The following is a 25,684-nucleotide window of genomic DNA, read 5'->3' as shown; positions in this document are numbered from 1 at the left end:
AATAAACAGTTTTTTAATCAGATACGCCTTTTGCAAATATTTTCATCTAGTCTGTGGTCTGTGACTTGTCATCTTATTTTCTTGACATTGTCTTTTGCAGAACGGAAGTTTTTCATTTAAAAAAAATATTATATTTATTTATTTGACAGAAAGATCAAAAGTAGGCAAAGAGGCAGGCAGGGGGGAGAGGCGGGAAGCAGGCTCCCCACTGAGGAGAGAACCCGATGTGGGGCTCGATCCTGGGACCCTGAGATCACGACCTGAGCCAAAGGCAGAGGCTTAACCCACGGAGCCACCCAGGCATCCCAGAAGTTTGGTATAGCTTATCATTTGTTTCTTCATGCATTATGGGTGTTTTATCTAAAAAATTAATTGCCACACCTAATCATAATTTGTATTTTATATTTAAGTCTCTGATCCATTTGAGGTTGATTTTAATGAAGTCTGACTTTTTTTTTTTTTGCATGTGGAAATTCACTTGTCCTAACACTGTTTATTGAAAAGACTATCTGCTCTATTGTATGGCCTTTGCTCTTTTATCAAAGATCAGTTGACTATATTTATGTAGGCTTTTTTTTTCTGGGCTCTTTATTCTGTTTGATTGATCTATTTATTTATTCTTTGACCAGTACCACATTTTCTTGACTACTGTAGCTTTATAGCAAGTCATTTAATTAGATTATGGCAGTCTTCATCTTTATTCTTCTCCTTCAGTATTGAATTTGCTATTCTGCGTCTTTTGCCTCTCCATATAAACTTTAGAATAAATGAGGTAATGGGATTTTCGTTAAGATTGTAATGAATCTATAGAGTCAAGTTGAGAAGAACTGGCATTTTGAGAGAATTGAGTTATACTCTCCATGAACATGGACTAATCTAAGTCATTTTTTTTTTGGATGCTCATATAAATGACATTGTATTTTAAGTTTCAAATTCTACTTGTTCATTGCTGATGTGTAAGAAAGTGATTGATTTTTACTTAGTCTGGTTTCCTGCGAACTTGCTATCTTAACTATTTTTAAATGTATACAGGTCAGTAATGTTAAGTACATCCACATTATTGTGTAACTTATCTCTAGGGCCTTTTTATCTTGCAAAATGGAAGTGCTATACCCATTATACAACTTATAAATTGTGATAAAATATACATAACATAAAATTTACCATTTTAACTATTTTTCTCACTGATTTTTATAGTTTATTGCTTTTTAAGTAGAAATTCATTGATGAAAATATTTATATTCACTTTCCCCTTTATTTTTGTAGATTTTTTCTAGCTTTATCTGTGAGTCTTCTATTTCCTTATGTTTTTGTGTTATTAATTATTATCCTTTGTTTCAGCGTGAAGAGATATCTTTAACATTTCTTGTGAGACTGGTCTAGTAATGATGAACTCCTTTAGCTATTGTATGTCTAGTCTGCTGTTAAACCCCTCTAATGAAATTTTCAGTTAACTTATTGTATTTTTCATCTGTATGCTTTCTGTTTGGTACTCATTTTAACCATTCTTCAGTACAGTTTAATGGCATAAAGTACGTTCACATTGTTGTGTAGCTGTCACCACTATCCATCTCTAGAACTTTTTTTCATCTTTCTGAGCTGAAACTCAGTACCCATTTTACACTAAATCTTCATTTCCCTCTCCCCCAGCTCATAGAAACCACCATTCTACTTTATGTCTCTGTGGACTATAGTTAAATTATAGTCGGTACTTCATATAACTGGAATTGTGGAGTATTTTTCTTCTTGTGACTGGTTTATTTCACTTAGCGTGGCTCCCTCAGTAGTCATCTATGTTGTGGCAGGTGTCACAATTTTTAAGGCTGAGTAATATTCTATTGTGTGGAATATAAATGGATAAATATATATTTCATTTTGTTTATCCATTCATCTGTAGATGGATATTTGGCTTGCATCTTCTTTTGGGATATTGTGAAGAATGCTGCCATGAGCATATATGGACATGTACTTGTTTGAGTCCCTGTTTTCAATTTTTTTGCAAAAATATTCAGAAGAGCAGTTGCTGAATCATATGGTGGTTCTATTTTTAATTTTTTTGAGGAACTGTCACACTGTTTTTCATAGTGGCTATACAATTTACATTCCTACCAGCGGAGTATGGAGGTTCCAAATTTACACATTCTTTCTAACACATGTTATTTTTATTTTTTTTTTTATGATTATAGTCTTCCTAGTGGATATATCATGTTATCTCTTTTTGGCTATGATTTGCATTCTCCCAATGATTAGTGATATTGAGCATCTTTTCATGTGCTTATTGACCATTTGTGTATCTTTGGAGAAATGAGTGTTCAGTCTGTTTTTAAAATTGGTTGTTCTTTTTGTTGTCAAGCTGTGAGAGTTCTTTTTATATTCTGGACGCTAGACCTGTTTCAGAGAAATGATTTGCAAGTATCTTTTCTCATTCAGTAGGCTGTCTTTACTTTCTTGGGAGTGTTCTTTGATTCACAAAAGTTTTTAATTTTGATGAAATCTAATATATGTATTTTTTTCTTATATTGCTCCTGTTTTTGGTGTCATATCTAAGAATCCATTGCCAAATCTATAATCATGAAGATTTATTCTGGTCTTTTCTTCTAATAATTTTATTGTTTTATCTTTTAAATTTAAGTTGCTGATCCATTTTAAGTTAATTTTTTATATGGTGTGAAGTAGAGTTCCAGCTTCATTCATTTGCATTCATAATGGTTTCTGTTTATTACTAAAATGCTTTTGACCCATTGAAGTCTATTTATGCTAATATTAACATAGCTACATCAACTTTCCTTCAGCTAAGATTTGCTGTAAATACATATTTTCCCTCCTTTTTTCATGGCGCATTCCTTAATGCTCATTGAGTATCCACCTTTTGCCTACATTTCTCGGCCTTTTCCCAAACTATTTCTTGCTTATGAGGTTAAGAAGAAATGATGTGTGCAATTTTTGGATCAAGGCAATTAAGAGTTGGTCTCCTTCTTCCATCTCTCTTTTCTGATGCCACAGTCATCTTTGAAGCCATGAGCTGAGTTTATGGTGTTACCAGTAGGAGGGAACCTGGATCTTTGAGTAACTACTTCAGTGAGAGCTCCTGGTGACCCTCATCAGAATTTACCTGAAAAACAAATAAACTTTTATTGTGTTAAGTCACCAAGACTTTAATATTTTCTTTATTATCATTCCATAACCTGGTCAGCCTAAATTGACTTATATAGAAATTGAAAAGTGTTGTCATAGCAAACTTAAAATAGATGTCCTTGATTGACCAGCTGGCCAATGAATAGTGGGTAATGGAAAGTAGATGACAAAAATTGAAACCATAAGAGACTCTTACTCTCAGGAAACAAACCTGAGGGTTGCTGGAGGGGAGGAGCGTGGGAGAGATGGGGTGGCTGGGTGGTGGACACTGGGGATGGTAATGTGCTATGGTGAGTGCTGTGTATTGTGTAAGACTGATGAATCACAGACTTGTACCCCTGAAACAAACAATACATTATATGTTAATAAAAAAAATTGAAACCAACTGGAAGTTACAAAACATTTCATAGTTTTATTTCATAAAGTTACAGTAAACTGTATGATTGATTGCATTCTACAGAAGTTAGATAACAGAATGTTATCTTTCTGCAGTGGAGGTCAGTTTAATTACCCAGATTTGGCAAAGTGTTAAGAGAAGGATATAATTTCAGCAAACAATTGGTCAGTTTGCAAAAAGAAATGATAGGGAATAAATCCAAAAAATTAGGGGCCTTTCAGGATTTTAAAAGGTGGCTGATTCCAGATTCTAAATAGTTAAGAAATGGAATTTTAAAAAGTTTGAATACCAGTGTGTCAGTAAAACTCAATTAGATAAAGTTACTCAGGGCAGAGCTCTAATTAAGAGATGGACATACGTTTTTCTAGATAGACTCAAAGCTGCCATTATTAAGTTGTAAGAGGGAGAGAGAGACATGAGAGGAGAGGAAGGGAGAAATAAGAGTTAGGCAAAGAAATTATTGGACATAAAATATTTAAAAATCATTTGTCTGAAAGGGGCCAAGTAACCAAAATATAAAACACACAGAAATAAAGCAGATTTGAAAATTATGACTTTAAAAAGTTTTATACAGTATTAAAAGTATGTAGTACTTATATTGAAAGCAACTAGATGAGAAACTACTAAGTTTTTGAAGGTAGTGTATTAGCAAAGGAATTTCAAACTCAGAGTTAAAAAGCTTTTGACTATTTAAGAATTAAAATAGCCCTTGGGCCCTGAAATTTCCAGATGCAGGTAGTGAACTGGAAAAGCCATTCAGCTCTCAAGGAAGGTGTATTTGTATTTAAATCTATTATGATATTTTATGCTTTCTATGTATTATGCTTTTTATATGAGGACATTTAAAAACTCATTTCCTGTCTTACGTGTTTTGTATTTCTAATAGTAATATAACAAAGTCCAAAATTAAGAATGTAACATCTTCCAAAAAGACAATGACCGTAAAAAGGTTTCAGACATCACCCTCATCTTCTTACATATTATTGTTATTTAGTATGTAGTGCCATTTTTATTTATTGTTTCCGAGATTAGCCATCATCTCTATTACTGTTTACTCAGTTAGGTTTGCTTTAGATTTCTCCCTTGTTTACTGCTTTCTTTGCTTACTTTGTTTCTAGCACTCTTTCCTTTCCTAGCTTTTTTGGTAAGAATTCTGAGTGACAAAATGTCTGCTGTTCACTTGGAAATATCTTTATTATCTCCTTCATTCTTGAATGACAATTTAGCTTGGTATGGAATTTCAGGTTGACAGTTATTTTTCCAGTAGCACTTTGGAGATATCACTCCATTGCTATTTGACCTCTACTGTTTCGAGCCTGATTGCCGGGCTCGATCCCAGGACCCGGGGATCATGATCTGAGCGGAAGGCAGAGGCTTTAACCCACTGAACCACCCACGTGTTCCAGGTCACACCTTTAAAATTAAGAATTTCTTGTATCATCCAAATTGCAGTCAGTTCAAATTTTATTTCATTTAAATTTTTTTTAAATTATTTCATTATTTGCAAGAGTTTTTTTTTAATTTTTATTTTTAATAAACATATAATATATTTTTATCCTCCAGGGTACAGGTATGTGAATCGCCAGGTTTACACACTTCACAGCACTCACCATAGCACACCCCCCCCAATGTCTATAACCCCACCCCCCTTCTCCCAACCCCCCTCCCCCCAGCAACCCTCAGTTTGTTTTGTGAGATTAAGAGTCACTTATGGTTTGTCTCCCTCCCAATCCCATCTTGCTTCATTTATTTTTCTCCTACCCCCTTAATCCCCCATGTTGCATCTCCACTTCCTCATATCAGGAAGATCATATGATAGTTGTCTTTCTCCGCTTGACTTACTTCGCTAAGCATGATACCCTCTAGTTCCATCCACATCGTTGCAAATGGCAAGATTTCATTTCTTTTGATGGCTACACAGTGTTCCATTGTGTATATATACCACATCTTCTTTATCCATTCATCTGTTGATGGACATCTAGGTTCTTTCCATAGTTTGGCTATTGTGGACATTGGTGCTATAAACATTCGGGTGCACGTGCCCCTTCGGATCACTACGTTTGTATCTGTAGGGTAAATACCCAGTAGTGCAATTGCTGGGTCATAGGGCAGTTCTATTTTCAACATTTTGAGGCACCTCCATGCTGTTTTCCAGAGTGGTTGCACCAGCTTGCATTCCCACCAACAGTGTAGGAGGGTTCCCCTTTCTCCGCATCCTCGCCAGCATCTGTCATTTCCTGACTTGTTAATTTTAGCCATTCTGACTGGTGTGAGGTGATATCTCATTGTGGTTTTGATTTGTGATTTCCTGATGCCAAGTGATGTGGAGCACTTTTTCATGTGTCTGTTGGCCATCTGGATGTCTTCTTTGCAGAAATGTCTGTTCATGTCCTCTGCCCATTTCTTGATTGGATTATTTGTTTTTTGGGTGTTGAGTTTGCTAAGTTCTTTATAGATTTTGGACACTAGCCCTTTATCTGATATGTCGTTTGCAAATATCTTCTCCCATTCTGTCAGTTGTCTTTTGGTTTTGTTAACTGTTTCCTTTGCTGTGCAAAAGCTTTTGATTTTGATAAAAGCCCAATAGTTCATTTTTGCCCTTGCTTCCCTTGCCTTTGGTGATGTTCCTAGGAAGACGTTGCTGCGGCTGAGGTCGAAGAGGTTGCTGCCTGTGTTCTCCTCAAGGATTTTGATGGATTCCTTTCTCACATTGAGGTCCTTAATCCATTTTGAGTCTGTTTTCGTGTGTGGTGTAAGGAAATGGTCCAATTTCATTTTTCTGCATGTGGCTGTCCAACTTTCCCAACACCATTTATTGAAGAGGCTGTCTTTTTTCGATTGGACATTCTTTCCTGCTTTGTCAAAGATTAGTTGACCATAGAGTTGAGGGTCTATTTCTGGGCTCTCTGTTCTGTTCTATTGATCTCTGTGTCTGTTTTTGTGCCAGTACCATGCTGTCTTGATGATGACAGCTTTGTAATAGAGCTTGAAGTCTGGAATTGTGATGCCACCAACTTTGGCTTTCTTTTTAAATATTCCTTTGGCTATTCGAGGTCTTTTCTGGTTCCATATAAATTTTAGGATTATTTGTTCCATTTCTTTGAAAAAGATGGATGTTACTTTGATAGGATTGCATTAAATGTGTAGATTGCTTTAGGTAGCATAGACATTTTCACAATATTTATTCTTCCAATCCAGGAGCATGGAACATTTTTCCATTTCTTTGTGTCTTCATCAATTTCTTTCATAAGTACCTTATAGTGTTCTGAGTATAGATTCTTTGCCTCTTTGGTTAGATTTATTCCTAGGTATCTTATGGTTTTGGGTGCAATTGTGAATGGGATTGACTCCTTAATTTCTCTTTCTTCTGTCTTCTTGTTGGTGTAGAGTAATGCAACTGATTTCTGTTGTGCATTGATTTTATATCCTGACGCTTTACTGAATTCCTGTACAAGTTCTAGCAGTTTTGGAGTGGAGTCTTTTGGGTTTTCCACATAGAGTATCATATCATCTGCAAAGAGTGATAGTTTGACTTCTTCTTTGCTGATTTGGATGCCTTTAATTTCATTTTGTTGTCTGATTGCTGAGGCTAGGACTTCTAGTACTATGTTGAATAGCAGTGGTGATAATGGACATCCCTGCCATGTTCCTGACCTTAGCGGAAAAGCTTTGTTTTTCTCCATTGAGAATGATATTTGCGGTGGGTTTTTCCATAGATGGCTTTGATAATATTGAGGTATGTGCCCTCTATCCCTACACTTCGAAGAGTTTTGATCAGGAAGGGATGCTGTACTTTGTCAAATGCTTTTTCAGCAACTACTGAGAGTATCATATGGTTCTTGTTCTTTCTTTTATTGATGTGTTGTATCACATTGATTGATATTCAGATGTTGAACCAACCTTTAGCCCTGGAATAAATCCCACTTGGTCGTAGTGAATAATCCTTTTAATGTACTGTTGAATCCTATTGGCTACTATTTTGGTGAGAATTTTCGCATCTGTGTTCATCAAGGATATTGGTCTATAGTTCTCTTTTTTGATGGGATCCTTGTCTGGTTTTGGGATCAAGGTGATGCTGGCCTCAAGAAATGAGTTTGGAAGTTTTCCTTCCATTTCTATTTTTTGACACAGTTTCAGGAAAATAGGAGTTAGTTCTTTAAATGTTTGGTAGAATTCCCCCGGGAAGCCGTCTGGCCCTGGGCTCTTGTTTGTTTGAGATTTTTGATGACTGTTTCAATCTCCTTACTGGTTATGGGTCTGTTCAGGCTTTCTATTTCTTCCTGGTTCAGTTGTGGTAGTTTATATGCCTCTAGGAATGCATCCATTTCTTCCAGATTATCAAATTTGTTGGCGTATAGTATGTACTTATAATTGTCTGTATTTCTTTGGTGTTGGTTATGATCTCTCCTCTTTCATTCATGATTTTATTTATTTGGGTCCTTTCTCTTTTCTTTTTGATAAATCTGGCCAGGGGTTTATCAATCTTACTAATTCTTTCAAAGAACCAGCTTCTAGTTTTGTTGATGTGTTCTATTGTTTTTTTTGGTTTCTATTTCATTGATTTCTGCTCTGATCTTTATGATTTCTCTTCTTCTGCTGGGTTTAGGGCTTCTTTCTTGTTCTTTCTCCAGCTCCTTTAGGTGTAGGGTTAGGTTGTGTACCTGAGACCTTTCTTGTTTCTTGAGAAAAGCTTGTACCGCTATATATTTTTATCTCAGGACTGCCTTTGTTGTGTCCCACAGATTTTGAATTGTTGTGTTTTCATGATCATTTGTTTCCATGAATTTTTTCAATTCTTCTTTAATTTCCCGGTTGACCCATTCATTCTTTAGAAGGATGCTGTTTAGTCTCCATGTATTTGGGTTCTTTCCAAATTTCCTCCTGTGATTGAGTTCTAGCTTCAGAGCATTGTGGTCTGAAAATATGCAGGGAATGATCCCAATCTTTTGATACCGGTTGAGACCTGATTTAGAACCGAGGATGTGATCTATTGTAGAGAATGTACCATGTGCACTAGAGAAGAATGTGTATTCTGTTGCTTTGGGATGAAATGTTCTGAATATATTTGTGATGTCCATCAGGTTCAGTGTGTCATTTAAGGCCTTTATTTCCTTGTTGATCTTTTGCTTGGATGATCTGTCCATTTCAGTGAGGGGATTGTTAAAGTCCCCTACTATTATTGTATTATTGTTGATGTGTTTCTTTGATTTTGTTATTAATTGGTTTATATAGTTGGCTGCTCCCGTGTTGGGGGCATAGATATTTAAGATTGTTAGATCTTCTTGTTGGACAGATCCTTTGAGTATGATATAGTGTCCTTCCTCATCTCTTATTATAGTCTTTGGCTTAAAATCTAATTGATCTAAGGATTGCCACTCCTGCTTTTTTCTGATGTCCATTAGCATGGTAAATTCTTTTCCACCCCCTCACTTTAAATCTGGAGGTGTCTTCGGGTTTAAAATGAGTTTCTTGTAGGCAACATATAGATGGGTTTTGTTTTTTTATCCATTGTAATACCCTGTGTCTTTTGATTGGGGTATTTAGCCCATTAACATTCAGGGTAACTATTGAGAGATATGAATTTAGTGCCATTGTATTGCCTGTAAGATGACTGTTACTGTATATTGTCTCTGTTCCTTTGTGATCTACTACTTTTAGGGTCTCTCTTTGTTTAGAGGACCCCTTTCAATATTTCCTGTAGAGCTGGTTTGGTGTTTTAGTTTTTGTTTGTCCTGGAAGCTTTTAATCTCTCCTTCTATTTTCAATGATAGCCTAGCTGGATATAGTATTCTTGGCTGCATGTTTTTCTCGTTTAGTGCTCTGAATATATCATGCCAGCTCTTTCTGGCCTGCCAGGTCTCTGTGGATAAGTCTGCTGCCAGTCTAATATTTTTACCATTGTATGTTACAGACTTCTTTTCCCGGGCTGCTTTCAGGATTTTCTCTTTGTCACTAAGACTTGTAAATTTTACTATTAGGTTACGGGGTGTGGACCTATTCTTATTGATTTTGAGGGGGGTTCTCTGTACCTCCTGGATTTTGATGCTTGTTCCCTTTGCCATATTGGGGAAATTCTCTCCAATAATTCTCTCCAGTATACCTTCTGCTCCCCTCTCTCTCTCTTCTTCTGGAATCCCAATTATTCTAATGTTGTTTTGTCTTATGGTGTCACTTATCTCTCAAATTCTCCCCTCGTGGTCCAGTAGCTGTTTGTCCCTCTTTTGCTCAGCTTCTTTATTTTCTGTCATTTGATCTTCTATATCGCTAATTCTTTCTTCTGCCTCACTTATCCTAGCAGTGAGAGCCTCCATATTTGATTGCACATCATTAATAGCTTTTTTGATTTCAACTTGGTTAGATTTTAGTTCTTTTATTTCTCCAGAAAGGGCTTTTATATCTCCCGAGAGTGTTTCTTAATATCTTCTATGCCTTTTTCGAGCCCGGCTAGAACCTTGAGATTCATCATTCTGAACTCTAGCTCTGACATATTACCAATGTCTGTACTGATTAGGTCCCTAGCCTTCGGTACTGCCTCTTGTTTTTTTTTTTTTTTTTTTTTGTGGTGAATTTTTCCGCCTTGTCATTTTGTCCAGATAAGAGTATATGAAGGAGCAAGTAAAATACTCAAAGGGTGGTAACAACCCCAGGAAAATATGCTTTAACCAAATCGTGAGGGGGGAGAAAGGGGATAAAAAGAGGTTCAGAAAGAAAAAAAAAAAGGAAAACGAATAAAGAAAAAGTATAAAAAAGAAAAAAATATATATTAGATAAACTAGTTAAAATACGTTAAAAAAGAAAAGGGTAAAAGTTAAAAAAATTTAGCAGAAGAAGAGAAAAAACATTGAAAAAGAAAAAAAAATTAAATTAACTGCAAGACTAAAGAATCATGGGGAGAAAGCCATGAGTTCTGTGCTTTGCTTTCTCCTCCTCTGGAATTCTGCTGCTCTCCTTGGTATTGAAACTGCACTCCTTGGTAGGTGAACTTGGTCCTGGCTGGATTTCTTGTTGATCTTCTGGGGGAGGGACCTGTTGTAGTGATTCTCAAGTGTCTTTGCCCCAGGCGGAATTGCACCACCCTTACCAGGGGCTGGGCTGAGTAATCCGCTTGGGTTTGCTTTGGGGAGCTTTTGTACCCTGAACACTTTCTGTAGAGTTCCGGAGGACGGGAATGAAAATGGTGGCCTCCCGGTCTCTGGCTCGGAGGAGCCGAGAGCCTGGGGCCCCACTCCTCAGTGTGCCCTCGGAGAGCCGCACCCAATTACTCCCGTCTCCCTGGCCTCCGGCCACGCTCCGAGCTCACCGAGTCTGCGACCGGTTCAAGGTAACCCTGAGCCGGGAGCTCACTCCTCGGCTCTGTCTCTGTAGCTGGCTTCCCCATTCTAATACCTGTAAGCTCTGCGACGCTCAAGACACCCCCGATCCTTCTGTGACCCTGTGGGACCTGAGGCCATGCTGAGCCCGCATGGGCTTCAGCCCGGTTTAGCCTCTGGAGCGATGTCCCTCAGCGGAACAGACTTTCAGAAGTCCTGATTTTGGCGGCGCCTGGGTGGCTCAGTGGATTAAACCTTCGGCTCAGGTCATGATCTCAGTGTCCTGGGATCGAGCCCCACATTGGGCTATCTGCTCAGCAGGGAGCCTGCTTCCCCTTCTCTCTCTGCCTGACTCTCTGCCTACTTGTGATCTCTCTCTCTGTCAAATAAATAAATAAAATCTTTAAAAAAAAAAAAAAGTCTTGATTTTGTGCTCTGTTGCTCCGCAGCTTGCCGGGAGCCGGCCCCTCCCCCCAGGGTCTATCTTCCCGTCGCTTTGGATTCACTTCTCCATCAGTCCTACCTTTCAGAAAGTGGTTGATTTTCTGTTTCTTGAATTGCTGTTTTTCTTCTCTTCAGTCTCCTGTTGGGTTTGTAGGTGTTTGCAATCTTTAGATAAGCTCTCTAGCTGATCTCCTGCTAGCTGAAGTAGTCTCAGCCTGCTACTTCTCCGCCATCTTGACTCCTCCCCTCATTTTAAATTTTTTAATTTATTTTTTTAAAAAAAGATTTTATTTATTTGAGAGAGAGAAGGAGAGAGCATAAGGAGAGTCTAGGGGGAGAGGGAGAAGCAGACTTCCCACTGAGTAGAAAGCCTGATGCAAGACTCGATTCCAGGACCCTGAGATCATGACTTGAGCCGAAGGCAGCCACTTAACTGACTTAGCCACCCAGGTGCCTCAAATTTTATTTTTTTTAAAATGAAGTATACGTGGCACGTAACATCCTATTAGTTTCAGGTGTGCATGATAGTGATTTCAATGTTTATATATACTACAAAACGATCTCCATGATAAGTCTGGTTACCATCAAATTTATTACAATATGATTGACTATATTCTCTTTGCTGTACATTACATCACCATGATGTAATTATTTTATAACTGGAAGTTCGTACATCTTAATATCCTTCATCTGTTTCCCCCCAGCCACTCCATCCCATGCCCCTCTGTTAATGAACAGTTTGTTACCTCTATCTAGGAGTCTGTTTCTGTTTTGTTTTGTTTGTTCTGTTGTTTTGTTTTAGAATCCACAAACAAGTGAAATCCTATGGTATTTATCTTTCTCCATCTGATGTATTTCACTTAGCATAATACCCTCTAGGTCCACCTATGTTGTTATAATAGCAAGATTTCCATTTTTATTGCTGAGTAATGGTCCATTATATATGTATATGTATATATGTATGTATATATATATGTATATATACATATATATACAAACATATATAATGTTTGTATATATATATAAAATATACATATATGTATATGTATACGTATACATATATATGTATACATATATATACAATATATGTATACATATATATATATATAATGATATATATATATATATCACATTTTCTTTATCCATTCAACCATTGATGGGTACTTTGGTTGCTTTCGTATCTTACCTATTGTAAATTATGCTGCAGTGAACATAAGGGTGCGTATATACCTTTTTGAATTGGTGTTTGTGTTTTCTTTGGTGAAATACCCAGAAATGGAATCACTGCATCATCTGGTAGCTCTATTTTACATTTTTTGAGGACCTCCATACTGTTTTCCATAGTGGCTACCCTAATTTACATTCCTACTAACAGCGTATGAGGGTTTCCTTTTCTCCACATCCTTGTCAACACTTTTTTGTCTTTTTAATAATCAGTCTGATAGGTGTGAAGTGATATCTTTGTAGTTTTGATTTGCATTTCCCTGATGATTAATGATGTTAAACATCTTTCATGGGCCTGTTGGCCATCTGTGTTTTCTTTGGAGTAATGTGTATTTAAGTCCTCTGTCCATTTCTTAATTGGGTTGTTCATTTGGGGTGTTTTTAGATATTAAATTGTCTAGGTTCTTTATATATTTTGGATATTAACCACTTATCAGATGTGTGACTTGCAAATATCTATTCTTTTTTTTTAAGATTTTATTTATTTGACAGAGAGAGATCACAAGCAGGCGGAGAGGCAGGCAGAGAGAGAGGAGGGAAGCAGGCTCCCTGCTGAGCAGAGAGCCCGATGCGGGCTCGATCCCAGGACTCTGAGATCATGACCCGAGCCGAAGGCAGCGGCTTAACCCACTGAGCCACCCAGGAGCCCCTGCAAATATCTATTCTTATTCAGTAGCTTGCCTTCTCATTTTGTTGATGATTTCCTATGCTGTACAAGTTTTTTTAATTTGATGTAATCCCATTATTTATTTATTTAATTTTTAAAAAATAATTTTTTTCAGTGTTCCAAATTCATTGTTTAGGCACCACACCCAGTGCTCTGTGCAATAAGTGCCCTCCTTAATACCCACCACTGGGCTCAGCTATACCCCCGCCCCTCCCAAAGCCTCAGTTTGTTTCTCAGAGTCCACAGTCTCTCATGGTTCATCTCTTGCTCCAATTTCCCCCAACTCACTTCTTCTCTCCAACTCCCAATGTCCTCCGTGTTATTCCTTATGCTCCTCAAGTAAGTGAAACCATATGATACTTGACTTTCTCTGCTTGACTTATTTCACTCAGCATAATCTCCAGTCCTATCCACATTGATACAAACGTTGGGTATTCATCCTTTCTGATGGAGGTGTAATATTCCATTGTATATATGGATCGTACCTTTTTCCACTTGCTTGTTGAAGGGCATCTTGGCTCTTTCCACAGTTTGGTGACTGTGGCCATTGCTGTTATGAACATTGGGGTACAGATGACCCTTCTTTTCACTAAATCTGTATCTTTGGGGCAAGTACCCACTAGTGCAATTGCAGGGTCATAAGGTAGCTCTGTTTTTATTTATTTATTTATTTATTGCCCTTCCTTGAAGAGACTGATTGAAAAAATATTATTAGTCAAAGAGCTTACTGCCTGCTTTTTCTTGTAGGAATTTAGTGGTTTCAGGTTATATATTGAAATTTTTAATCCATTTTGAATTTATATTTGTATATGGTATGAGATAGTGGTGCAGTTTCATTCCAGAATTCCAGAATAGTTTTTATCTTAGGTGATGTATTAGTGTTATTATTGTTATAACAGGTTACCACAAATTTAGTGGCTTAAGCAATACAAATTAACTATCTTACATTTTTGTAAAATGGGTCTCATTGGGCTAAAATCAAGGAATTAGCGGTGCTGTGTTCCTTCTGCAGGCTGTAGTAGACAGTTTTCTTGTCTTTTTCAGATTCTAATGGCTGTGTGCATTCTTTGTCTGGGTCCCCTTTCTCCCATCTTCAAAGCTAGGAGCATTGGGCTGAGTTCTTATCATACTACCATCTTTCTGGTTCTCTCTTCTGCTCCATTCATCTTTATTTTTTTTTTTTTTAGATTATTTATTTGTTTATTTGAGAGAGAGAGATAGTGAGAGAGAGCATGAGCGAGGAGAAGGTCAGAGAGCGAAGCAGACTCCCCATGGAGCTGGGAGCCTGATGTGGGACTTGATCCCGGGACTCCAGGATCACGCCCTGAGCTGAAGGCAGTCGTCCAACCAACTGCGCCACCCAGGCGTCCCTCATCTTTATTTTTTAATTTAATTTTATTTTTTCAGTGTTCCACAATTCATTGTTTATGCTCCACACCCAGTACTCCAGGTTCAGGTATCCCCCTAGCACCCTCCCTTCCAAAACCCTTTTCATTTCTCAGAGTCCACAGTCTCTCATGGTTCATCTTCCCCTCCGATTTCCCCCAATTCACTTTTCCTTTCCCTCTCCTAATATCCTCCGTGTTATTCCTTATGCTCCACAAGTAAGTGAAACCATATGATAATTGACTCTCTCTGCCTGACTTATTTCACTCAGCATAATCTCCTTCAGTCCCATCCATGTTGATACAAAAAAGGTATTCATCCTTTCTGATGGAGGCATAATACTCCATTGTATATATGGACCAAATCTTCTTTTAAGGACACTTGTGATTAAATTAAGACTACATGGATAACCCAGGACAAATACCCTATTTTAAGGTCAGCTTATTTGCAAACCTAAATATACTTTGCTATATAACCTAATATATTCACAGGTTCTGGTGATTAAAGAGTATGGACATCTTTGAGAGGAATTATTATTCCCCTTACCACAGACAGTGAGATGTTAGGGTCTAGGAAGAAGTAAAACTAAAAATGATAAATACCTGAGGCAGTATGAATGGTACATTGCTCTCACTGTCAAGTGAGAATGCAAACTTTCTTCTGGAATTCTCTGCTTATTGGGTTAGAGAAAACACCTTTTTCTAGCAGGGATTACATGCAGGTGCCAATGCCTGTGTTGTTTTGCTTCAGTAAAGAGACTATATTTGGAACAATACTTGCTATTGCAGTCATCACCTGGCTAAACTTAAGACAACTCATTGTCTTTAGTGCTTATCATCTGCACAAATCAAACAAAATAGGAAAATAATAGGAATCACTGCTCTTGTATACTTCAGTTCTTTTCAGGTTTGGACTACCTTCTGGATTTAGAAATATTTGGTTTATAAATGTTTTGATGATGGTGTATATGATATTCAGAGATTTTCATTTGGCCCTCTCTACCATAATAATCCTCTTTCTTTGGGTCAGGGAGACAAATTGGGATTCCATAATATATTGATTATATCTGCTTCCACATACTGTTCCATAATTGGGCAAATTATGATAGGATGCATGTGTAGACCCATGAGTAAAATCAGATTTGATCCTAAATTTCCTGTATCACCATTCTTCTTGTAAGCATACAACTTTGCCTGATGTGAACCACAGCTACATTTTAGGTCCTCTAATAAAGTATTAGCTTAGAGCAAGTGTTTAATATTCCATACAAGGTCTGAGTAATTGGGTTTTGATTTTGTAGATCCAGTCTGAAGATTTTTCTTTCAGTTGGTTATTTCATCTGGCTTACATTTATTGATAAGAGTGAGATATTTGATCTTAGAACTTCTTAATTATATCATGCTTTTTTGATATCAGGTTTTTGGTAAAGTCTTTTCACTGGAAAAATTTGATTTTTTGTTTATTTTCTGGGTGCCTTTGTGTATGTTCTCTTAATTTGGAATGCTTATAGTGCTAACATAAAGGATTAAATTTTTTATTTAGGCAGTAATAGTGATTCCTCACTGTAATTAGAAAGTTTAGTATCTTATTGCTACCCACTTCCTGCTCTCCCCTTTATTATATGACTGTGGTTATTTTAAGTCTTAGTTCTCAGTTCTCCTATATTGTTATGCCATTGAACAATATGTTTCTACTTCTACCACTTGATTTTCAGCTTTATTCACAATTATTTTTGGGCCACAATGCAGTAAATTTAAGGAAATCAATATGCACATACGGTTTTCCTCTTCTATACTGCCTGACATTATTGTATATGTTACTATATTTATATCATTTGCACTCTATTAAATAACTATAATTCTCAAGGTTGTTTTAGCCTTATTCTATATTTAAGTTTATTTAATACCTGCTGCTAACCTTTTACTTTAAGTATACTGATATCTTCATTGAAAGAATTTTTCTGCCTTTTGTGACAGGGACTTTGAGCTATTTCCTTTACGTTTTTGCTTGTGAATACATCTCCTTTCCCTATATGTTTGAATGAAAGTATTACTGGGTATGAAGTTTGAGGTTTTTCACACTTTACTTTCTTAAAGATTTTCAAAAGAACTTGTTCTTCAAATGTGTGAAAGTGTATGGGAATAGCCCTATGCTTAAAACTCTGAGACCACAGTATATATAATCAGTCTTCCAGGTATCATCTTCTTTCATTGAAGTTTCTACATATGCATAGAACAATATGGGAATAGCCATATGCTTCTCATTGAAACTATACTATATATAAACAATTGTTCAAGTAACATCTTTTTCAATGATATATATGTGTTTGTAAATGTATGTGTAAAAAACATGTGGGAGTAGACCTATTCTTTTTTTTTAAAAATTAATTTATTTATTTTCAGCATAACAGTATTCATTATTTTTTCACCACACCCAGTGCTCCATGCAATCCGGACCCTCTATAATACCCACCACCTGGGTACCAGGTGGTGGCAGTAGACCTATTCTTAACTGAATATAACTACATGAAGTATAATGTGCGTTTCATGTAAAACTTTCTTTCATTATAATAAAAGTGTTTATAAACATATGATTGCATATAATAAGAACCCTGTGTTTGTAAATGGATGCATAGAAGCATAAGGGAAGATCCTTGGGTATCACTCACTGAAACTACATTGTGTATAAACCATCAAGTAACATCTTGTTTAATTAATATAAACCCTGTAACACCCGAACTCCCTAACCCTAACCCTAATCTTAGCCCCAAATCCCAACCTCTTAACCCCCAAACCTTAACTCCTAAACCTAAACCCTAACCATCATCCTAACCCTAACCCCCAACCCTTAAACCTAACCCTAAACTGAACTCTCTGGAGAGTTCTCTAAACAGCAGGATACCAGGCACATAACCCTCACCCCTGACCCTAAACTTAAACCTAAACCTGACATTGGCCGTAAACCCTAACCCTAACCCAGCATCTGAGAAGAAAAGAAAAAAAGAGGCATATGGACAATGAAATGTTATTCAGCCATAAAAAAAGAGAACAAAATCTTGACATTAGCAATGATGGAGATGGAGCTGCAGAGTAGCATGCTAACTGAAATAAGACAAGGAAAGATGAGTACCATATGATTTCACTCATATGTGGAATTTAAGAAGCAAAACAAATGAGCAAGGGTGGAGGGAGAGGCAAACCAAGAAACGGATTCTTAATTATAGAGAAGAAACTAATGGTTACCAGAGGGAGGTGAGTGGGGGCATGGGTTAAATAGGTGATGGGAATTAAGGACTGAACTTGTGATGAGCATTGGATGTTGTATGGAAATGTTGAATCACTATATTGTACATCTGAAACTAATATTAACATGTATTGTAACCAATTGGAATTTAAATAAAAACTTAAAAAATACATTGTTCTTCATTTATAGTGTTGAATAATGTAAAAATTATCAGGCTAGTAGTCTGCTTTCTCCCTAATGCTCAGTATGATTTTCTTTTTCTTCCTGTTTGCTCATAAGCCTATAGGATTTTTTCTTTCTCTTAGATACCTAATAACTTTTGTAGACAATGTCTGTTTTAGTTATTACTGTTATTCCTGAATTCAGGGTACTTTCCAGTCTATGGTTTCTAATCTTTTATTTCAGCAAAGTTTTCTTGAAGGTTATCTTTGACTGTTTTTTTGGTCTGCTTTCCTCAGGAGTAACAAATTTTGTGTAATTTTAATACTATGCCCCTGTCTCCACCCTCTGTCCTTTCTTTGGTCTTTCATAACTATCTTGTCTGTTTTTGAGTTGTTTTCAAGATTGTTGTAGGAGTACACAGTGATTACTCATATGTGCACAAGTGAATTCTACAAAAGAACCTGAACAAATATTTAGTCAGGTATAAGACACAATTATTAACTCTCTTTTTCCTTTCTTCAGGTTCTCAAAATTCATTTCTACAAATTGTAGTTCCAGAGAAAATCCAAGCAAATACAAGTCATAATTCAGAAGCAGAAAATGTAAGAGATATTTTTCACATTAATATTATCTGAAATGTTTATTTCTATTAATAGCAATTAAATATATCATCCCCATTATAGAATGAATATAAGTATGCAATATTACTACTGATATGGAATTTAAAGTTTTGATAGTAAAAGTAAATATAAAGATCAAAACGTTGTGTTTTATCTAACATTTGTCACTGCTTTATGGTAAAATTTTTAAATGTCCAAATAAATAAAAATGAGCACCTGGGTGGCTCAGTCGTTAAGATCTGCCTTTGGTTCAGGTCATGATCCCAGGCTCCTGGGATTGAGTCCTGTGTGTCCTGCTCCTTGCTCAGTAAGGAGTCGGCTTCTCTGTCTCTCTCTGTGTGTTCTCTTTCTCTCCCTCTCTCTCTCTCTCAGTCTTGCTCAAGTAAGTAGAAGACTTAGGGTCTTACATGAGGAATATCTAGATGATTGAAGAGAATAATTTCTTCAAAGTGGTTAAGGAGAATCTCTTTAATATTTTTAAAAAGTGAATACTGTTTTTCTGAAAATAAATAAATTGGAAAAAAAATTTCAAATACAGTTGACATACAATGTTACATTAGTTTCAGGTGTACAACATAGTGATTCAACAACTCTATACCTATGCTCTGCTCACCACAAGTGTAACTACCATCTGTCACCATATGACACTATTATAATATCATTGACCACATTTCCTTGCTGTACCTTTCTGTATTTTCATGATTTATTCTATATAAATGAAAGCCTGTATCTTCCACTCCCCTTTAGGCATTTTGCCCATCCCTTAAACACCTTTCCCTCTGGCAACCATCCATTTGTTTTTTGTATTTACAGGTCCAGATCTGCTTTTTTTTTTTCCCAATGCTTTTTGTTTGTTTATTAACTTGTTTTGTTTTTTTAGAATCCTCATATGAGTAAAATCATATGTCTTTCTCAGTCTGACTTATTTCACTTAGCATAACACTCTCAGGATCCATGCATGTTATTACAAATGACAAGATTTCATTCTTATTTACTATTATGTGATATTCATATGTGTGCGTGTGTGTGTGTGTGTGTACCACTTTTTCTTTACCTGTTCATTTATCAGTGGACACTTAGATTGTTTCCATATCCCAACTACTGTAAATAGTGCTGCAGTACATATATGGGGTACATATATCTTTCTGAATTCATGTTTTCATTATGTTTGTTTATTATTTATTTCCAGTATAATTAACAGTATTATATTAGTTTCAAGTGTACAATATGGTGATTCTCATTGCTCATCATCATAAGTGTACTCTTAACCCCTTCCCTGTTTTACCTATCCTCACATCTGTCTTCCCTCTGGAAATCACTGGTTTCTTCTCTATATTTAAGGGTCTGCTTTTTGTTTATCTTTTTTTCTTCGTTTTGTTCCTTTAATTCCACTATGAATGAAATCATATGGTATTTCTCTTTCTCTGACTGACATATTTCACTTAGCATCATATCTTCCAGATCATTCATATTGTTGCAAATGGCAAGATACCATTCTTTTTTTGGTTGAGTAATATTCTACTGTGTAGATGTACCATATCATCTGTATCCGTTCATCTATCTACGGACATTTGGGTTCCTGTTGCAAATAATGTGGCAATAAACATAAGTGTATATGTGTCTTTTCAAATTAGTGTTTTTATATTCTTTAGGCAAATACCCAGTAGCGGAATTACTGGATCATATGGTTATTCTTTTCTTAATTTTTTGAGGAACCTCCATATTCTTTTCCATAGTGGCTGTACAAGTTTGAATTTCCACCAAAAGTGCACTAGGTTTCTTTTTTCTACCTACTTGCCAACACTTGTTTCTTGTGTTTTTATTTTAGGCATTCTGACTGGTCTGAGGTGATATCTCATTATAGCTTTGATGTGCATTTTCTTGATAATAAGTGATGTTGACCATCTTTTCATATAACTGTTGTCCATCTGTATGTCTTCTTTGGAGAATTGTCTGTTCATGTCTAGTGCCCATTTTTAAATTGGATTATTTGAGGGTTTTTTGGTGTTAAGTTGTTAATATACATTTTGGATATTTGGTGTTAATATACATTTTGGATATTAACCTCTTATCAGATAAACCATTTGCAAATATTTCCTCCCATTTGGTGAGTTGTCTTTTAGTTTTTTTGATTTTTTTCTTTGGTGGGTAAGCTTTTTATTTTGTTACAGTCCCAGTAGTTCAATTTTGCTTTTGTTTCCTTTTCCAGAAGAGACTTATCTAGAAAAATGTCTCTATAGTTGATGTGAAAAATTAGTGCCTATGTTTTCTTCTAGAAATTTTATATTTTTGGGTTTTATATTTTGGGCTTTTATGCATTTTGAGTCTATTTTTGTGTATGGTATAACATAGGGGTCCAGCCTCATTCTGTTGCATGTGGCTGTCCAGTTTTTTGCACACGTTGAAGAGACTATCTTTTTTTGCATGGCATATTATTTCCTGCTTTGTCAAAGATGAATTGACCCTGTAGTTATGGGTTTATTTCTAGGCTCTCTATTCTGTTCTGTTGATCTATGTGTCTGTATTTTTGTCAGTACCATGCTGTTTTGATTACTACAGGTTTGTAGTTTAATTTGAAATCTGGGGTTGTGATGCCTGCAGCTTTACTTTTCAAGATTGCTTTGGTTATTCAAGAGTCTTCTGTGGTTCCATACAAATTTCAGGATTATTTGCTCTCATTCTATGAAAAATGATGGTATTGCATTAAATCTGTAGGTTGCTTTTGGATAGTAGACATTTTAACAATATTAATTCTCCCAGTCTATGTGCATGGAACATTGTTTCAATAGTGTGTGTTATCTTCAGTTTTTTTTTTTCATCAGTGTGTTAGAGTTTTGAGAGTACAAGTCTTTAATCTCCTTGGTTAAGTTTATTCCTAAATATTTTATTATTTTTTGTGTAATTGTAAATGGGATTGTTTTCTTTTTTCTTTTTTTGTTATTAATACATAGTGTATTATTTGTTTCAGGGGTACAGGTCTGTGATTCATCAGTCTTACACAATTCACAGCACTCACCATAGCACATACCCTTCCAAGTGTCCATCACCCGGCCACCCCTACCCTCCCTCCTCACCCCCCAGCAACCCTCAGTTTGTTTCCTGAGATTAAGTCTCTTATGATTTGTCTCCCTCTCTGGTTTCATCTTGTTTCATTTTTCCCTCCCTCCCCTATGATCTCCTGTCCTTTTTCTCAAATTCCTCATATCAGTGAGATCATATGATAATTGTCTTTCTCTGATTGACTTATTTTGCTTAGCATAATACCCTCTAGTTCCATCCATGTTGTTGCAAATGGTAAGATTTTGGGTTTTTTTTTCAATTTATTTATTTTCAGAAAAACATTATTCCCTCTATAATACCCACCACTTGGTACCCCAACCTCCCACCCCCCCGCCACTTCAAACCCCTCAGATTGTTTTTCAGAGTCCATAGTCTCTCATGGTTCACCTCCCCTTCCAATTTACCCAAATTCCCTACTCCTCTCTAACGCCCCTTGTCCTCCATGCTATTTGTTATGCTCCACAAATAAGTGAAACCATATGATAACTGACTCTCTCTGCTTGACTTATTTCACTCAGCAGAATCTCTTCCAGTCCCGTCCATGTTGCTACAAAAGTTGGGTATTCATCCTTTCTGATGGAGGCATAATACTCCATAGTGTATATGGACCACATTTTCCTTATCCATTCATCCGTTGAAGGGCATCTTGGTTCTTTCCATAGTTTGGCGACTGTGGCCATTGCTGCTATAAACATTGGGGTACAGATGGCCCTTCTTTTCACGACATCTGTATCTTTGGGGTAAATACCCAGGAGTGCAATTGCAGGGTCATAGGGAAGCTCTATTTTTAATTTCTTGAGGAATCTCCACACTGTTCTCCAAAGAGGCTGCACCAACTTGCATTCCCACCAACAGTGTAAGAGGGTTCCCCTTTCTCCACATCCTCTCCAATACATGTTGTTTCCTGTTTTGTTAATTTTGGCCATTCTAAGTGGTGTAAGGTGATATCTCAATGTGGTTTTAATTTGAATCTCCCTGAGGGCTAATGATGATGAGTCTGATATCCATTTGTATGTCTTGATTGGAGAAGTGTCTGTTCATATCTTCTGCCCATTTTTTGATGTGTTTGCCTGATAGCCATTTGTATGTCTTGATTGGAGAAGTGTCTGTTCATATCTTCTGCCCATTTTTTGATGTGTTTGCCTGTTTCGTGTGTGTTGAGTTTGAGGAGTTCATTATAGATCCTGGATATCAACCTTTTGTCTGTACTGTCATTTGCAAATATCTTCTCCCATTCTGTGGGTTGCCTCTTTGTTTTTTTGACTGTTTCCTTTGCTGTGCAGAAGCTTTTGATTTTGATGATCTTCCCTACGATCTTCTGTCCTTTTTCTCAAATTCCTCATATCAGTGAGATCATATGATAATTGTCTTTCTCTGATTGACTTATTTTGCTTAGCATAATACCCTCTAGTTCCATCCATGTTGCTGCAAATGGTAAGATTTTGGGTTTTTTTATGACTGCATAGTATTCCTGTGTGTGTGTGTGTATCTCACATCTTCTTTATCCATTCATCTGTTGATGGACATTGGGGTGCACATGCCCCTTTGGAATTCTACATTTGTATCTTTAGGGTAAATACCCAATAGTGCAATTGCTGGGTCGTAGGGTAGCTCTATTTTCTGTTTTTTGAGGAACCTACACACTGTTTTCCAGAGTGGCTGCACCAGCTTGCATTCCCACCAACAGTGTAGGAGGGTTCCCCTCTCTCCGCATCCTCGCTAGCTTCTGTCATTTCTTGACTTGTTCATTTTAGCCATTCTGACTAGTGTGAGGTGGTATCTCACTGTGCTTTTGATTTGTGTTTCCCTGATGCCGAGTGACGTGGAGCACTTTTTATGTCTCTGTTGGCCATCTGGATGTCTTCTTTGCAGAAATGTCTGTTCATTCCTCTGCCCATTTCTTGATTGGATTATTTGTTCTTTGGTGTTGAGTTTGATAAGTTATTTATAGATTTTGGATACTAGCCCTTTATCTGATTTTTCATTTGCAAATATCTTCTCCTATTCTGTCGAATAGTCTCTTGGTTTTGTTGACTGTTTTCTCTGCTGTGCAAAAGCTTTTGATCTTGATGAAGTCCCAATAGTTCATTTTTGCCCTTGCTTCCCTAGCCTTTGGTGATATTTCTAGGAAGAAGTTGCTGCAGCTGAGGTTGAAGAGGTTGCTGCCTGTGTTCTCCTCAAGGATTTTGATGGATTCCTGTCTCACATTGAGGTCTTTTATCCATTTGGAGTCTATTTTTGTGTGTGGTGTAAGGAAATGGTCCAGTTTCATTTTTCTGCATGTGGCTGTCCAGTTTTCCCAACACCATTTGTTGAAGAGACTCTTTTTCCCATTGGAGATTCTTTCCTGCTTTGTCAAAGATTAGTTGACCATAGAGTTGAGGGTCCATTTCTGGGCTCTCTATATTCTGTTCCATTGATATATGTGTCTGTTTTTGTGCCAGTACCATACTGTCTTGATGATGACAGTTTTGTAATAGAGCTTGAAGTCTGGAATTGTGATGCTGCCAACTTTGGTTTTCTTTTTCAATATTTCTCTGGCTATTTGGGGTCTTTTCTGGTTCTGTATAAATTTTAGGATCATTTGTTCCATTTATTTGAAAAAAGTTGATGGTCTTTTGATAGGGATTGCATTAAATGTATAGATTTCCCTGGGCAGCATAGACATTTTTACAATATTTTTTCTTCCAATTTATGAGCATGGAATGTTTTTCCATTTCTTTGTGTCTCCCTCAATTTCTTTCATGAGTACTCTATAGTTTTCTTAGTACAGATCATTTGCCTCTTTGATTACATTTATTCTTCTGTATCTTATGGTTTTGGGTGCAATTGTAAATGGATCAACTCTTTAATTTCTCTTTCTTTGTCTTGCTGTTGGTATATAGAAATGCAACTGATTTCTGTGCATTGATTTTATATCCTGACACTTTACTGAATTCCTGTAGGAGTTTTAGCAGTTTTGGAGTGGAGTCTTTGGGTTTTCCACATAAAGTATCATATCATTTGCAAATAGTGATAGTTTGACTTCTTCTTTGCCGGTTTGGATGCTTTTATTTTTTGTTGTCTCATTGCTGAGGCCAGGATCTCTAGTACTATGTTGAATAGCAGTGGTGATAATGATCAGCCCTGCCATGTTCTTGACCTTAAGGGAAAAACTCTCATGTTTTCCCCATTCAAATAATATTCACTGTGGGTTTTTCATAGATAGCTTTGATGATATTGAGGTATGTACACTCTGTCCCTATACTGTGAAGAGTTTTGATCAAGAAGGTATGCTGTACTTTGTCAAATGCTTTTTCAGCATCTATTGAGAGTATCATATGGTTCTTGTTCTTTCTTTTATTAATGTATTGTATCACATTGATTGATTTGTAGCTGTTGAACCAAACTTGGAGCCCAGGAATAAATTCCACTTGGTCGTGGTGAATAATCCTTGGCTAGTATTTTGGTGAGAATTTTTGCATCCATGTTCATCAGGAATATTGGTCTGTAATTCTCCTTTTTGATGGAGCCTTTGTTTGGTTTTGGGATCAAGGTGATGCTGGCCTCATAAAATGAGTTTGGAAGTTTTCCTTCCATTTCTATTTTTTTTGGAACAGTTTCAGGAGAATAGGTATTAATTATTATTTAAATGTTTGGTAGAATTCCCCTGGGAAACTGTCTGGCCCTGGGCTTTTGTTTGCTTAGAGATTTTTGATGAGTGCTTCCATCTCTTTACTGGCTATGGGTCTGTTCAGGTTTTCTGTCTCTTCCTGGTTCACTTTTGGTAGTTTGTACATCTGTAGGAATGTATCCATTTCTTCCAGATTGTCAAATTTGCTGGTGTGTAGTTGCTCATAAAATGTCCTTATAATTGTATTTCTTTGATGCTGGTTGTGATCTTTTCTCTTTCATTCATGATTTTATTTATTTGGCTCCTTTCTCTTTTCTTTTTGATAAATCTGGTCAGGGGTTTATCACTCTTTTTTTTTTCCCAATTTATTTATTTTCAGAAAAACAGTATTCATTATTTTTTCACCACACCCAGTGCTCCATG

At 36.6% G+C, this 25,684-nt stretch overlaps 1 protein-coding gene across 1 annotated transcript in view; it reads left to right on the top strand.

The window, feature by feature from the left end:
* Positions 1-25,684, top strand: part of ADAM32 (ADAM metallopeptidase domain 32) — a 173,610-nt gene that overhangs the window by 3,015 nt on the left and 144,911 nt on the right. The window contains exon 2 of the mRNA XM_044226004.1: positions 18,491-18,570. Coding sequence (XP_044081939.1) covers positions 18,491-18,570 — 80 coding nt within the window. The remainder of the gene's footprint in view (positions 1-18,490; positions 18,571-25,684) is intronic.

Source organism: Neovison vison, chromosome 11 (assembly GCF_020171115.1).
Source record: "Neovison vison isolate M4711 chromosome 11, ASM_NN_V1, whole genome shotgun sequence".
NCBI lineage: Eukaryota > Metazoa > Chordata > Mammalia > Carnivora > Mustelidae > Neogale > Neogale vison.
Note: the sequence above shows the minus strand (reverse complement) of the source record. Positions and strands in the feature narration are given on the sequence as shown.